The 17125-nt window shown below is 37.4% G+C and overlaps 1 protein-coding gene across 1 annotated transcript in view; it reads left to right on the forward strand.

Annotated features, from left to right (window-relative positions):
- The first annotated feature begins 721 nt into the window (after nucleotides 1–721).
- The window catches only part of STMN2 (stathmin 2), a 36708-nt gene continuing 20304 nt past the window's right edge, over nucleotides 722–17125 (forward strand). The window contains exon 1 of the mRNA XM_032223093.1: nucleotides 722–836. Within this exon, the coding sequence (XP_032078984.1) occupies nucleotides 818–836 (19 nt within the window). The 5' untranslated portion in view covers nucleotides 722–817. The remainder of the gene's footprint in view (nucleotides 837–17125) is intronic.

Genomic DNA, 17125 nt, shown 5'->3' on the forward strand with positions numbered 1-17125 from the left:
GGGAAAGTTAAGCCAAGCAATTATTCTGAATTTTGTTATAGATCTAAATTACTGAAAGTGTAAGTCCCCCATGTCTTTTTCAAAAACCTGTTTTATGGCATTCTTTAGTGATACAAGAAAGAGAAGACAAAAGCACTGAATGCTTGTTTTAAGAAAAAATGTGATCAGTTTATATCCAATCTTAATTAAATTTTGCATGACTGGGCTCAGTAGGCCCTACTCATAGAAAACCATGCCCATCATTTCAGCCACAATTATATAAGATCCTTATATATAGATAGTGTATTAAGCATCAGCATTATGCAAAGTGGATAAAAGGAAAACAAATAGCCTTTAAATTGTCCCACTTTCCCTCCTATTTCTGTTAGTGCCACAAAATTCTCTTAGAATGCATTTGTGCCTGTTTTACATCTAGCAACAGCCAGAGATTTCAAGACCAATAGGTTTTTCTGCTAGGATATTAAGCTCTTGACATGGAATGTACTATAAAAGCGAAAGTAAAGGGGGAACACAGCACTCCAGAGCCAATTTCCATTTCAAACTGCATTCTGGCACTTTGTACTCCAGCACCACAGGCAGATCAATATTTAATGCTCAGAGAATCTGTTTCTGCGGGAGTCATGTCAGGGGACCCCTCGAGCCAATCTGCTTAGGCTGAGGGGTGATAATTATTCATGGGCTCCTGCCTCTCGCTCCTTCTTGTGCTCAGCCCCGCTCTGCTGACTCAGTGCCTTAGTCTCCTCGCGCGCGCGCTCTCTCCACTGCTGTAGCTGGACCTCTTTGCCTTCGCAAGCTCGGAGCTTCTGTAGCACCTACAATGGCTAAAACTGCAATGGGTAAGGCAAACCGAACGTTTCTTGAAGCCTCTTTCTCTCTCTTCAACCCTTTCCCCCTTTCTGCTGTCCTTGGTGCTGCATTGTATTTCTAAAAGGGAGAAATATCATTATTATTATATTATATTATGATTGTGATTAGCCTGGGTTTTTCTAAAAGCCATATCGGGAGAGGGCTAAGCAGTCGTGATCTTACTTGAAGATTATTATTATTTTAATTTCAATCTTTTTAATAGCCTGATTCCCAAATCATTTCCTTGGGTTTCGTCCGACTTAAATCTGAGTCCTGTTTTTCTCCGATTTAACGTCGGATAAACCAGGGTCCCTTTGGGGGCTTCAGAAAAATGCTCTTCTGGAGGACCCCTGTGGCAGCAGACGGGGGGGAAGGTAGAGCGAGAACTTATTGTGTCTTTGGGGCTGTCTCGTTTCTAGCTCCCCATTGCTCGCTCTGACCTCCGATTCTGCCAGTCGCTCGGGTCTCCGCCGCCTTTGCTCAGAAAACCAGGGCGAGCGACTTTTGCACCGGGTGTGCCGGGGGGAAGCCGGCCAGTCGTCTTTCCCTAGCCATCCCGCACGCCACGTGGATGCAATGAAGACAGACAACATTTCCTTTGGCGAGGGTTGTTGCAAGAGAGGTCGGGACCCGAATGTAGTAGGCGCGTTGCTTTCGAGCGCCTTTGTGCGGCGGGGTGGAAGGTGGAAGCGAGGCGTGCGTTTGTGTGGTACTTGAGCTGTGTGTCTGGGTGTGTGTGCACGCGAGCGCGTTTGTTTTTCGGCAGCAAAGACAGGGCTGGGGCGGCGCTGGCAGGCAGGGCTTTTGTGTAAGGCTAGGGCTGAGTCCGGGCGTTCCCGGTGAGGGCGCACCTGCAGAGTTGGACGCCACCCGTTCAGGCAGCCGAGCACAATGCAGACCGACCCCACCCATCTCGCCGCCGCCGCCGCCGGCGCGCCGCCGCCTCGCAGGAGCCCCGGGGGAACTCGCCCCTCCCTTCTTTCTCTGTCCCCCCCCCCCTCCGCGGGTAGCGAGAAAGACACACGAAGGGAGCGGAGGACATGAAAGCAAATACTCCGCCTTCCCCTAGATGTCTTCCGTGGCACCGTCGCTGATTTTTTACCCCGAATGCTCTTGATGGTTTGCTGCATCCATTGATCCATTGATGCCGGTGTGCAGCCTCTGTGTGTGTGTGTGTGTGTGTGTGTGTGTGTGTGTGTGTGTGTGTGTTTGTGTGCGCCCTGAAGTAGGTCACTTAGATTAGCCTCCTCTTCCTCTTCTCTATACAGCAATCGCCTACTCATTACAATGCCTCCCGCGAGTTTGGTCTTATTTTGTCTGACTAGAGCAAAAGCTGGCGCGCCCCCGCCTCCTTCCCGCCCCGCCTTTATTATTTTTTTTTTATTTTTCCATGCAGACTCAATAAACCTCCGCCACACCCCTGGACTGCACGCTCCCCGCCCTTTGCATCTTAGCAGGGAAAGGTTGCGGTGCGCCGGAGTGTTCTCCAGGAATCGGGACTGCAGTCCTGGGAGTGTCAAAATACACTTTGCTTTCCCCATGGGGATCAAGATCCTACCTCGAATCCTCCGATTCAGCCGAGTTTTACAAAGTGCAAATGGCTGAAACGGCCTCTTCCCCCCCCCCACTCCTCCCTCCAACCCCTTTCTCTTTAGTCTTTATTTTTTTTATTTTTCCCTGAGTCTGCAATAAAGCCCGTGGAGAAAAGTGATACTGCAGTAAAGGGTGTGGTGATTCTCAGAAAGCACTGAGAAATGCACTGGCTACCATAACATCAAACACTTGGCAGACTTTTAAAAATAAAATAAAATTACACCCCTTCCTCCTTAAGCATTAAGAAAATAAAAGGAAAGTGATGTTATCTCAGAATACTAACTTACTAAGTTGGTCCACCCATAACTCATCAGGGCACGATTGAAGAAAACATCAGTTTTCCTGCACTTGCTTCCAGGAAACAAAAGCCTTGGCACATATGTTGTCCTCCTAGACGCATTCAGAATTGATCTGGATGCCCACAGATCCCTTTCATTCAAAATTGCTCTGTTTTCCAACCTGGTGGAAGAGGGCTTTGTTATTCCTGAGGGTAGGGCATCAGACAGCTGCATATGCTAATACAAGCAGTCAGGAGCCATCAGGGTCTGGCCAGCCCCGCAGTGCTTGCTCACACCCATTCCCTTCCCTCCCCAATGCAGCAATCCGGAAATCAGTATTGATAATTTGGCCTCGTTGGTCAAAGACTGATCGCTGCAAGAGGCCCCTTTTCTGAATTTGGGCACCATAGTTAAAAAGACTCCTGGAATACTGATGAGAGGCATCCAGAGGTCTACCGATTAATAGATCCAGTTATTCCGTCCTCTTGCTATTATATGTAAAAGCAGCCATTTGTCCCTTGGATAATTAATTGCATTTCATATAAACAACAGTTTCCATTTTTCCCCATTCCATTAATAACACTTCATTCTTTGGTCTCAACTGTGGGGAGGCTTCTTAGGGGGGAAAATCTTATTATCTAACTCATCTAAATCTGAAATAACTTTTTTTTCCTATTTACAAGCAACATTCTGCTGTTCCCTCTCTTTCATATAGGGATGACTAATGCTTTTTTCTTCCCTTGATGGTGGTTGGGTGGGTCTAGGACTTTTCTCCTGAAAAAGGATAAGGAAGAATCCGTTAAATTATAATTAAAATCTTTGGAAAATCTATTGGGATAAGAGCAAAGACGTGGTATTCAATCTAAGGCAACCGGATAATGAGTGTTAGGGATTAGACAAAACAGAGGGAGGTTGATTTTCATGAAGATGGAAGTCTGTAATTAATGCATCTAAAAGCAATTACTACAATAAACAAAATGTGCTTCTAGAAAAAATCGAGTAATGAACTGATAAAGAGATAGATATAGAATTTATAATAGATTTTACCTCATTCATGATGCAGGGCAACTGTTTGCCATGCCAGCTGTGTGATTTCTCACTTTTGCAATGAAATCCTCCAATGAATGAAAATGTTTTGGTGCATTATTCTTAAAGATGGAAATATTGTCCCCTGGAGCTATTTCGGTTAAAGCTATGTGTGTCCATGAAATGGGAATGCTTTGCTTGGAATCCGTGCAACAAACCATCATATTCCAGAAGTTCTGCTGAACCATTTCAGGTCAGTCATGGTTTGGTTAAACCAAAACCAGAACATCTCACTAGTTTCAGATTTCAGACAAAACAAAACCCAGATAAAGTGAGAATGGTAACGTCCTATGTGTCTTCTTTCTCTCCCATAATACTCAGTGCAGCATACTCCTATCTGTTCCTCACCTTTTTTTCTATCCCTCAGTCATTACCACCAGTGTCCCAGGGAATATATCACACATGCTTATTCATCCTCCACCACCCACCAATATCCTTAGCTTTCCTTCACTCTGCAACAACCATTTCTAGGCAGAACAAAACAGCCCTATTTCCTCCAATTCATGGATCAAAATTCCAGACACAGTTACATTGCAGTTTAGGCATGGACATCTCAACACTAAATTTTCCATGGAACAATTTGTGCAAAGAACTCTTCCACATCCCTAATATTTAAGTAGTGGGAGGGAAAGGACCTGTACATCCTTAGAGGCATTTCTTTGTGAAATAAAAGGGAGGAAGCATCTAATTAGAGCCAGATTTAGCTAACTTAACATTTTACTGCCAACAAAAGATTTGTTATAAAGTCTCTCAATTTAGCTATCAGTTACCTAGAATTACTTTGCACCTTCTTCAGGAGTGCTTGCTGGGTGAGCAAAATTGTGATTACTTCAAAAGCTCGTATCATGAAACATCAGTAACAGATGTTCAGAACCAGGTTGAATGAGATTCCCTTCTTAGAAAAAGTCATTTTTGATCTTCTAAGGCAGGTTAACCCATTATTGTTTCAGCACCTTTTTATTAAGCAATAAAGAGAATGGGATAATGTGTCTGTATTGGTTAAATTGTGATGTTTTTATCTTTTGTTCATGTATATTTTTCACTATTGGAAACCTTTAAGGTTATGAAATGGGAGTTCCTATTTGAAAAAGGTTTTATGTGCCATGTTACATTTTGTTTCTGATTTTGGTCATTTGTATTATTGTTTTCCAATTTTTTGAGATCCTAATTGCATATTCATATTTTCTTCCAGACTGTCCTAATATATATAATAAACAAGCTCTAACAAAAATGCACTTTTATTTTCATCCACTGATGTACTGAAAAGAGGAGAGATTTAAATGTGTGCTTTACTTTTAATCGAAATAAACTAGATTTCAAAAGCTTGAGTCATTTGATAAAACATTTGGTGCTTTAGGGTAGAACAATGAAGGTCCTCGACTCAATTTCACAGGGTCTTCCATCTAATTTCAAGAACCTTCTGCAGGTAGCTGGGTCCTCCAGCAATTTGAAAAGTATGATACCATAATTCAATCTCACTAGAAAACTATCAAATGGGCAAGGCTGATGTAATTACTGTTTTCCTATGCTGCTCTCTGAAATTCATATTTATAACATGTGATAAGTCTTAAAAATTATGACATTGATTTTGAAACATTTTGAAATTTCTTTCAGCTCTACATATAACTGAATTCTAATCTATAAGGCAACAAATTGATTGCATTTTTATCTTCCCATTTCTTCTAAACCACATAGGCATTATTTCTACTGTGATTTATAGTAGACCAAATTGCTATAGCAATGGATATCAAATGTTTGTTTAACCCCAGATCTGCTCCAATTGCATGAAGGGGATGGATTTAAATTTAACAACTACAGAAAGCGTATCCCAGAGATCACAAACCATTCTCAAGCAGGATACCCCCATATTTTTTTCTTTCTCCTCGGAGAAGCTCACTTTAGAACAAGGCAAAGCAGGAGGCCTTGCAGGAAGTGAAGGCACCAGTTACAGTTATGCTCTGTTCAGGTCACCTCATTGACATTGAGAAAATTTTTCAACAGAAAATAAAATAATTGATCAGTGCTGGTAAATTAAATCTAAACTATCCCAATGTAAAATCAAAGCAATCACCCACCAAAGAAAAATATGCTGACATATTGTTATAATAAATCAGATATGCTTTCTACTTCTTTCAAATTGCCACTCCTTCCCATTTTCAAACATATAAAAAGCATATTGATTGCTTTTAAAAGAGTCCAAATGATTATTTAATAAAACCTTAGTTGTTCACATTATCAATTATCCAATCACAATAACAATAAAGCTTGGTCAGGAGTATTTCCTTAGAGTCCTATAATTAAGAGTCTTTTCCCTGAAATGTTTCAGACAGAAAGTATATTTTTCCCAGTAAACCTTGCTTCAGTTTTAAATCCAAAAGAACAATAGTTGGAGAGCATGTGAATAAAGGGAGGTTTGGTGCCCATTCACTCATATTTACATTAGATCCATCCTAAATACTTCATAAGCAATAAATAATTTTATTGACTTTTTGCAATTTAGCATTTAAGAATTTTTAAAAATCTGACTGAGGTGGGGATTTTACAGGACTTAAAGTTCTACATGTTGATAAACATCTGGTTGAGGAAGTTGACACAGATTCAACTTTTGAGGAATAATCTCATACCTACAAATTTTATTGGTAATAAAATCTCTCAAGCTACAGTTATATGGTTGTAAATATACATGTAAATTCTTTCAAAAGATAATTAGCTTGGCAATCCATTATTTTATTTATTTCTTAGAGTTCTGTGTTTCTTTCCTTCAGGAACTCAAGGTGGCATACTGAACACCCTGTTTCCCTGAAAATAAGACCTCCCTGGATAATAAGCGCAATTGGGCTTTTGAGTGCATGCGCTAAAATAAGCCCTCCCCAAAAAATAAGCCCTTCCTGAAAATATTGCAACACAGCAGCAGCCTGAGGTGATCACACTCATCGCCTTCTGCACCTCAAAAATAATAAGATCTCACCGAAAATAAGGCTAAGCGCTTATTTTGGGGGTCAAAAGAAAACAAAACCCTGTCTTATTTTCGGGAAAACACGGTACCTCCTTCTCCACTTTTCCTTCACAGCAACATCCCACAGCATTGGATTGTGACCTCCCATAATGGGAATAGATTTGTACCTGAGGTTCCACAATCCTAATTTAACATTTTAGCCATTTCATATTAGCTGTTCCTCAATCTCACCCCATAATATACTAAGAACTACAAGTAGTAAGTTTATTCAATAAGAATTAATTGTTAATTAATTTGACATTTGTTCATTAGGCAATCATTACAATTATTTATTAAAATAGAACCTACTATATTATTAATAATAATTATAAATATAATAATTGTTCATTATTCATTAATAATATAGCCTCCTCTTTATACAGTGGGCAGAATATACTCTCCAGATGCTGGTTTATAACAATCCAGTAGCTACATTCCATAATGTTCTTTTCATTTTATGCGCAAGGAGTTATATATTGTTTCTTCTTGTGTGAAAGAGAAAATGCAGAAAAAGATATCACTTCTATTTTATTTTACTTCTTTGGTTTCTCTCCAAAGCATATAAGAAATGCTAATGACATAAAATGTTTACAATTTTGTTAGAATAGGGTGGATAGGAGCCAGACCTAACAATAGAAGAAGGGCTATGTGGAGGAAGTTATACAGAAAGGATAGGATTGTGCCCCTTCTGTAGGTTTATGTATTTATTTACATACCTTTAAATGTATGCCTGCTCAACACACAACTCTAGGAAACCACTAATAAGAAAACAAATTAAAATCATTTAAAAACCATTTCACATGCACAGAGCAAGTCAACCAACATATAAACAAAAAATGAGGATGGCCACATCCTACAATGTAGCCAAATACCAGGAGAAGAACCAGGTGTTTACAATAGGCCAACAAAGACAATGATATCTAAATTTCAAGCAGTATGGTTTTACATACACCATGACAAGAGAGGACCCACAGCTTGGATCCTATTAACATCTTTGTGTAATATAAAGGATGTGTACTGCATCCATCCTGGCTCATGGGATGAGCAAAAATTATTATAACAGGCCAATAACCTGGTCCCATATCATAAACAGTTTTAAAGGTGGTAATCGGCATCTTAAATTGCACCAGGAAACTCACCAGGAGCCAATTCATAGTTATAGGAGTTACACATACCAAGAAAGGCTACTCATGCTGCTGCCTTCTGGAACATGATTTGTTTTCCTAATCACTTTCATGGGCAGCCCAATGTAAAAGACATTGATGAAACCAGATTAAAGGTGGCTAAAACATGAGTGACGCTGATTAGGATCTCCTGGCAACTAGCATACAAAATGGACCTGGACAAATACCCCTCCTATTAATAGCTACCATCTGTTTTTGTGTAGGAATTGGGAGTCTAGAAAGACTCCTAAATTGTGCATCAACTCTCGTGGGAAGTACAGTTCCATCCAGAACCAAAGATAAGTTTCTGTAATTCTATAGATTGGTCCATAAGAATTAGAAGATTGATCATGCTGAAGGCCACTGAGAGATCCAAGAGAGATCCTCCTCCACCACCCCAGTTCCTGCAGAAATGATCAACCAATATGCCAATGGCACCTCAGTGCAATAACAAGGTTTGAATCCTAACTGAAAGAGCCCAGATAATCCAATTGTTTAAGTAGCATGAAGGTTTTCTGGATCTTTTTTTCTCCCAAGGATTGGGGAGATTATTGTGTTTGTGTTTTAATTGTTTTAGGATTTATTCTAAATGTTTAATTTTTGACAATTGTGTCTGTAAGAAATCTATCAAAACAGAGAGGAATCCATGGGATTTAGACGCTTTGAGGTTTCATGATGTTCAATCTAAAGCAAAGCACATTAAGAGCTGCATTATTCTATAGGCCTGATCTAAGATATTCATTTTTAGATGAATCTTCTGTATAAAATATTTCATTAGGGTATCTTTTATATAGAAGGAATAAAAAAGAGGGTTTCAAAAATGCAATAAAAGGGGGGCATCAAGGAATTGAGAATCATTTCACTATCTTTACTGAAAATACACTCTTTCCTGCAACCTGGTAGTGTTCATTTTCAAGTGGTTGTTTGTTTGTTTGGATTTTTTTTAAAAGATAAAATGGAATGTTAAAGACCATCCTGGAGGATTAATGAAAATAGGCAAACAACTTCATCAGTTTGCTTCCTGATGAATGGATTCCTTGGGACTAGCCTTGGCTAGTATCACAAGCTATTTTGTGACAGAATGGAACAACTTGCCATGGCCACTTGCCATGGCCGTGGCAAATTGTCCTAGACCCATTTTGTGAATAGGAAGTCTCTACCTATCCAGCCTCTGCAGATATTTTATTAATGTCTGCTACATATGTCAAGGTTTGAATCTAGATCATTCCTCATTAAAGCAATGTAAATTGACCTTTTTCACTTCAGGATTACATGCTAAACTTGGTAGATTTATGCCTCCATTTATAGCATTTCTTAAAAAAACTGTCCAAGAGATGTAATAATGGCACCTTTTTATTTTCTTGTTCCATTTTATTTACCAATAAAGCCTGAGAAGCAAGCACTTTTATATATTTTTGTCTTACCAAGATATAGACTGATATTCTTATAATGAAAAACCATTTTGGAAAAAAAAATCAGTTTGAACAAAGTGTATCCATTTGTATTCATTTATTCCTTGTCATCCTTAGTATGAGCATGTGTCCCTATAGAAAACAATATTTCTGTCTTATTGCTTTAAATTGTTTATTAAAGTGGAAAGGAGAGCCAGTTTAATGCAATGACAAGGGCATCAGACTAGAAACTGGGAAACTGAGTTGTGGATCTGCTACAGCTGGGTAACCTTGACCCAGTTACTCTCTCTCATCCTTAGGAAAGAGGCAATGGCAAAACACTTCAGACATCTTGCCAAGAAAACTGCAGTGATTGGTTAAGCCAGTCTCCAGGAGTCCACATTGATTCAAAGGCATGGGGAGAGGGGGGGAGGGAGGAGGAAGAAGAGACAGAGACAGAGAGATTGTGAGAGACAGAGAGAACAGTCCAGATGAATACAGTATGAATGTGTATTGAATAAACAATACAGAGCCAGATTTTATATTCAGTACATATATCTAAATTGTATATCATTCATATATGTGTGTGTGTGTGTGTGTGTGTGTGTGTGTGTGTGTGTGTATGTATGTATAGATATAGATATAGATATAGATATATATGTTGTATTTGTGCTGATAAATAAGTGAGCAGTTAGCTTCCTCCCATATTTGGGCATACCAGGGGTTGTGACACTAATTACATATATAGATAGATGATAGATAGATAGATAGATAGATAGATAGATAGATAGATAGATAGATAGATAGATAGATAGATAGATAGATAGATAGATAGATAGATAGATAGATAGATAGATAGAGATAGATATAGATATATGCACATACACACACACACATACATACACACACACACATACGCACGCATGCACAAACACACACACACACACCCCTCTACTATCATTATCCAGCTTCAGATTTAAGTCAAATTGTTCTGCTGATGATCTCTGAAATTTAATTCTCCTATAATGTACAGTAATGCTAAAGTACAAAGTGTTATACACCTACTCAATAATTTATGCATCACAGCTTCAGGCTGAACTTACAACCTTTCTAAGAAACCATATTTTGGTGAAGTGGAGAATTATAATGATAAGCTTTGTCTGCTATTTGCATATGAAATCCAGAAGCCCACACTTATTTCCTACCTCAAAGAGGTTTAAGGCTGATAAGACATGTTTTGTTAGGGTATCCCAAGGCAATCCAGAAACAAAACCAGGATTCTTTTTCATCTCTGCTGGTGCCATTTCTTACTCATCATCATTATTATGCTATTGTGTCAGAAGATAATAGAATCTGAAAGCAGAACAATGGCATGGATCATGAATATTTTTTAATTTAGTATTCACACAGAATACTAAAAATGTCACTGGAATAGAATATCATACTGTGGGATTTATTTTATAAGGAGATCTTTAATGCTGCTGTGAAACAGGTGTTTAGTTTATTTATTTCAGTTAGCCTGCAAAGCAGGAGTGTCCACAGGGGTGATCAAATATGTCAACCTGGCAGTTCTAGCTATTCTACTTGTGATGTGTGTTGCTCTGCCTGTCATTTTACATTGGAATTACTATCTTGACTTTTTTTGGACAATTCCCTACAGACACCCTTCTGATTGTGAATTCTCTCTCACAAAAAATCATGGATAAGTTACCATGCACAAGCTTTCACCAGCACGACTACATTCATTCCGTAAGTGAGGTCAGTTCCATGGTCTATGCAAAGAGATTGCCCAAACCACTACTTCATAATACAAATTTTCAGAGATGGGGTATGCCTGCACGTAGACCCCTTAATTGTCTCTTTGTCAATTTTGTTGTGTGCCAACTGCATGTCTTGGAGTCTTGGTGCTCTCTGAGCTTGGTGCTTTTCTTACAGAAGTTTCATTATCAAACTAAGAACATCAACAACAACAATACAACAGCAACATCAGTGTGCATAAGCCAGTCTTCCCCAACTTGGCAAGTTCTGGTTCAATGGACTTAAATGCTATAAACTGCAATCATCGTAATATTTGATCATCTTTGGCTACAAATTAGGGACGTTGAAGGCAATCTGGACCTTTTTGATCTTAATATTGCCTACTTGCCAATTATCATTGCAATTAACATTGCCTGAAGAGTAAAGATAGGGCATTACTGAACTGTTACTTTTCTTTAGCGATACATTCCTCTTTGCCAAAAAAGGTTATATAAAATAGCTTTTTACCTGGTGGTGAATCAGAGCATTTTTCTATATGTACAGTTGGTAGTTTTCAGTTATCCTATGATTAGAACTCTGTAATCTGAAAATTCTCAGTGCTGCCACCTGAAACTTCACAAATTGTTAACAAACAAACGAGATGAAATATTGGTTATTAAGAATCCAAGCATTCTCCCTCTACTACAGCTACCTTTGTCTTTAATTTGACAACCATTGCATCCTTTAAACTGAGCTGTCAATTACAAGTTGACTAAACCATTTGAGAAACAGTGACTAAAGAAATTAGTCAAGAGATTGCTCAATAATGTGATACAGACTGGCTGTTGGATGAATATATTCCCATAAGAAACAGTGTCAAACATGTGTGCATTTTGCTTTACCCTGTGTAGAACAAGGACTACTTTGAAATCTGGTTTTAAAAAAATATGACAAAGAACTTCAAGAGGAAGCTTCAGAAGTTGCATTTTGAGAAAAGGAAACAAAATCCTATTGGAAGCCAAAGACAAGATAGTTATTGAAAAAACTTAAAACACTTCAGAGGATTTGTTCTTTCTTAAGGGGCAGTCCGACTCATAAATGGCCAGTCTTTTGTATAGTACTCTTCTCAACTTAAATAATATGTGCATATACAAAAGTAAGATAAATGTACTTAAAAATGAATGATAATTATTCCCTTGATATTTTGATGACAAAAGGGCAATATTCTGGAGAGCTTGAACTACTTTGCGATTTAAAACCAATTTCATTTATACAATTCCATTTGTTAAAGTAAAATGAGTTACAGAAAATCTGCTTACAGTCTCCTAGTATGTAATGTGACAGGCACATTAACTAATACCAGTTAATGTGCCAGTTTTGCTTTTTCAATAGTGCTTTTATTTTAATAGTGCAAATATTTACATTTAATAGTGGAAATTGTTATGGGGTTATAATATATGAGGAAAAAACTGTATACATTATGAATATTTTGGAATCTGGATTTGAAGGGAAAGGATATAAATGTTCAGGCCAATTTTTTGAATGGATACAGCATTGGTAATTCTCCTGGATGACCTGCATTTGGACCTAATGGAGGAAGTGTCCCCCCCCCCCTTGTCTTTTCAGATCCCTCAACAGTTCTTGATACCATCAACCATGGTATGGTACTTTTGGGTATGGTACCCCACCTATGAGGATTGTTGGTTGGAGTTATTTTCTTACAAGGGTTCAAATACTTCCTTAATGAGTAGTTATGATATGTTTTGGTAGTGGAAAAATCTCAGCCTGATTGCTCCTGACTTGTATGGTGTTACAGACAGTGGTGTATTAACCATTAAATAGACTAAGCACGTGCTTAGCACGTGCTTAGGGCACCAGGCCCAAAGGGAGCACCACAAAGCTGAGAAAGAAAAAAAAATCAATGAAGATTTATACAATATGTACAAAGTAGGGGCACCAAGATTTGTCGGTGCTTAGGGCACCAATGAGCCTTAATCCACCACTAGTTATAGAAGTCTTTTGTCTGCTTTTTAAACTCTATACGAAGCTGCTGAAAGAGGCCATTTAATAGTTCAGGGTGTGGCATTATCAATAATATCCAATAGCACATCAGCACTCTAGGCTGTGGTGTCAACTCTTCTCCCAGTGCTTAGAGGCTGTCAGAGTCTTGTTGGAAGACAACAGATTGAAATCAGAGTTGATGCTAATATATCAGGATCTTTGGTGACCACCTGAATGACTGTTTTTCAATAACTTAAAATACCAGGATCAGTGAAAGCACTTCCATCCAGACTTAACCCAAAGACAGTAGGTGGTCCTGCAGTAATCAATGTTTTTTTAGACTAATTTCTTTCACAGAAAAGACAAGATTCATAAATATGTACATTATTGAATTTTTGAAAGAGGGTGGGATTGAACAGGGTAATAAATATTTAAAGCCCTTAATTTGTTAGAAACTTGAATCATTAACATTTAAAAATGAGGAATTATTTTCTTCTTCAATAGACTCTTTCATGGGAGCATAGATACATATTCATTAAACATACTGCATATAGAAAAAAAAGAATTCTTGGTTCCACACACTTATTTGGAATTAAAGACAAGACATTTCTTTGAAACTTATTCATCCCTTAGAAGTTCTTATCATTCTGGAAAATGATTTTTTTTAAAATTCCCAACTGTCAGGTATTTGAAGTTTGAGAACACATGAGTGCAAGAAGACAACATTAGATAGACTAGGGACATCTGATCTAAGCCCCAGAGCTCACTATAACAGCATTCCCAAAAAAGCATCAAGAGTTGTTAACCTAATTTTGCAAAGCTTCTTCTCTGGTAACATTATACTGCAAACTATAGCATACAAAACTTTTGCCAGACTTATTCTCAAATATAGCTCATCTGCCTGGAATCCACACTGTATATGTAATACAATTGAACGAGTCCAGAGATATTTCACGAGAAGACTACTCCACTACTCATAATAGAATACCTCCTGCCACCAGGCTTGAAATTTCGGGCTTGGACAACTTAGAACTACGCCAATTGAGGTCTGACCTAAGCATAGTACACAAAATTATCCGCTACAGCATCCTATCTGTTAATGACTACTTCAGCTTCAACCGCAATAATACACAGCAAACAAAAGATACAAACTCAAGTTAAACTACTCCAAACTCAATTGCAGAAAATATGACTTCAGCAACAGAGTGGTCAATGCCTGGAATGCACTACATGACTCCATTGTTACATCTTCAAACCCCCATAACTTTAAACTTAAACTGTCTAGCGTGGACCTCACCCCTTTCCTAAGAGGTCTGTAAGGGGACATGCGTAAGCGCACCAGCGTGCCTACCATCCCTGTCCTATTTTCCCCATTTATTTGTACCTATTTCCTGTGTTCATGTCAATGTTTATACTTATACCTGTTATCTCCTACATGTTTGACAAACTAAGTAAATTAAATCTGTGTAATGGAGTATCAAAAAAATTACCATATGATCAAATCCCTGTCACTTTTCAATATGCATGGAAGACATAAAGAAAAAATGGGGCTTCAATTTCATGGTCACGGATCTAAACTTTACTTTCTTAATATCCCTGTGCAATCAGCCTCTATTTTGCCTTGTTAACTTTCCTCTCTGTTTGACATTGCTGAAGGTTTTTTTAAATCAACAAACAAGGAAGAATTATTTATCCTTACCCATCAATAGAATGCATATTTTTCTTTTAGATTTTAGGGGGATTTTAGAAAGAAGGTAGAACCCAGTACATACATATGTTTGTGGCCATTGTACTTATCTCTCTTTTTGTTGTTGTTAAAAGAGGGTCAGCTGAATCCAACCTTATTAACTTAATGAATACCCCTAACAGTCTCTTCAACAATGAAAGAGAAAAAGGCTATAAACTGCCAGCGTGGTTAGAATAAAACTAAAAGCACCCTGCATAGCCAGATCACTTAACCTTCAAACTTTATGAGACTGCTCTTGGTAATGAAATCACTGAAAGATCAATGTAAATACATTTATGGGAGGCTAAAAGAAAGACAACCTTTCGGTGGCCTGCATTTCATGCTTCATAAGAATTCAATCTCATTGTTTCCTTTGTGGTGTCTCTCACAAAACAGAACATTCATCTGGAATGCAAACACATATGGAAAGGTTGCCTAAAGGACAACAATAAAACAAACTAATACAATAGAAGCAGAGGAAGAAACAGACTAGATCATTGAAAATCAAAGGCCAATGATGGCTTTTTTAAATTTTACTTTAAAAGATTGATGTTATAATCATCACTGATGTCATTTGTTTATGTATCTCTTAGATTAAACTCTGTATACATACATACATACATACATACATACATACATACATACATACATACACACACACACACACACACACACACACACATATTTAAAAGATATCAGACCAGAATCTCTTGAAGAATATTTTAATATTCTTGTTTGAAGGAAAAATCAATGTAACTCAATATATTCATTTTCTTTAATGAATTGATTGTTTTTATATTTGATACTTATATACTTTTTCTTGATTTTCCTTTTTCTTAGCCAGGATAGGTGATAACATGTAGACTTATCTGGGCTTCATGAGCTATTTGGTTGGAAGATGCCCAGGGAATTGAATGGTTGCACGTTAACTGAAAAGTCCATGGAAATTATTTTCGTACTACTGCAAAGAAAATAGTGTGATTTTGACCTTATATTTAAACATGAGTCAAGCACCGATCAAGTCTTTCTGTACTTTGACTTTTACCTAATGTGTTTTACCTTTGTTGAAGTGATCTTTTATAATAATTAATGAATACTGAGGTTTAAACTAAAGTTTAATATAAACTCTAAAAATTAGAGTACATTTGTTTTATTTTAATGTTAAAGTAAGGTATTTTGAATATGTATTACCTCCAAATTGGTGGAATGCTAACAACACAGTATTGACTAGCAAATTAATCTCTAGGTATAGAATAATGTGAGTATGCTTGGTGTAAATCTAGATTTTAGTTATGTTTGTGAAATATTTCCCCATGACTGGTGTTGTCCTTACTGTTAGCAGAGAATATTTCATATGATGCAGGTACATCTGATAACTTAAATCTACACCTTTTATCACAGAAAGTGATAATGTGAAAGATTCAATTATCCAAAAGCCTCCATTGACCAAAGTCAAGATATCTGCAGACATCAATATTTACCAATAAAGGAGAATATTTGTAATTCAAGATTGAAATGAAGAGTCCTTGCTATTCTCTGAGCTTGGTTGTTTTCTTGCAGATTATGTTACCTAGACTAGCACTGAAGATATTAGCAAGTTTAGGTAATGAAACATCTGTAAGAAAATGACCACATTCAATGAGCACCAAGAACTTCTCAGATCAATATTTATGGCCAACCTGATATCAAGAATACAACTTACAATTATGAAGAATAAATGAGGGATACTATGAATTAATTGAATGAAATTAAAGAAATAAAAATATGTTTGAGTTTGGTAAACTAAAAGAAAGAAAGGAAATAAATAGAGCTAAAAGAAGATTGGATTATGAATCCATGAAAAGATGTGCCAGTGTAGATTTAATTCTAAGAGCTAACATGGATGTCCGAATATCTGAATCAGAGTCGTGGGTTTTTCTGCATGCATATCAAAATAGAAATCTATAGGTTGGTGGCAAGCATGTTATGTTTAGTGAGTGATGATAATAGACAAAAATAGTATGAGTTTTGAGAAAAAACTGCAACATTCTGAATAAATGTGATCTGGGGAATTACTCTGTTAAATTGGGTGAGGGTGAGATGAGAGAAGACAAAATAAATTGGATATTCAGAGACTATTCATTCAAGAATGAAGGAGAATGTGGACTACTTAGTGAGTATCTGCTTAAAAAATAAAGAATGTGTTTCAGATAAGTATAATTTTATTCATATACAGAGATGGCAAAGAAATTAATCAAAAAGCAAAACTGATTAATATTTTTATGATAAAAAAATAAGAGAACCATGCTGAAAAAAGGATGATATGAGAT

The sequence above is a fragment of the Thamnophis elegans genome, chromosome 8, assembly GCF_009769535.1.
Source record: "Thamnophis elegans isolate rThaEle1 chromosome 8, rThaEle1.pri, whole genome shotgun sequence".
In the NCBI taxonomy this organism is placed as follows: Eukaryota; Metazoa; Chordata; class Lepidosauria; order Squamata; family Colubridae; genus Thamnophis; species Thamnophis elegans.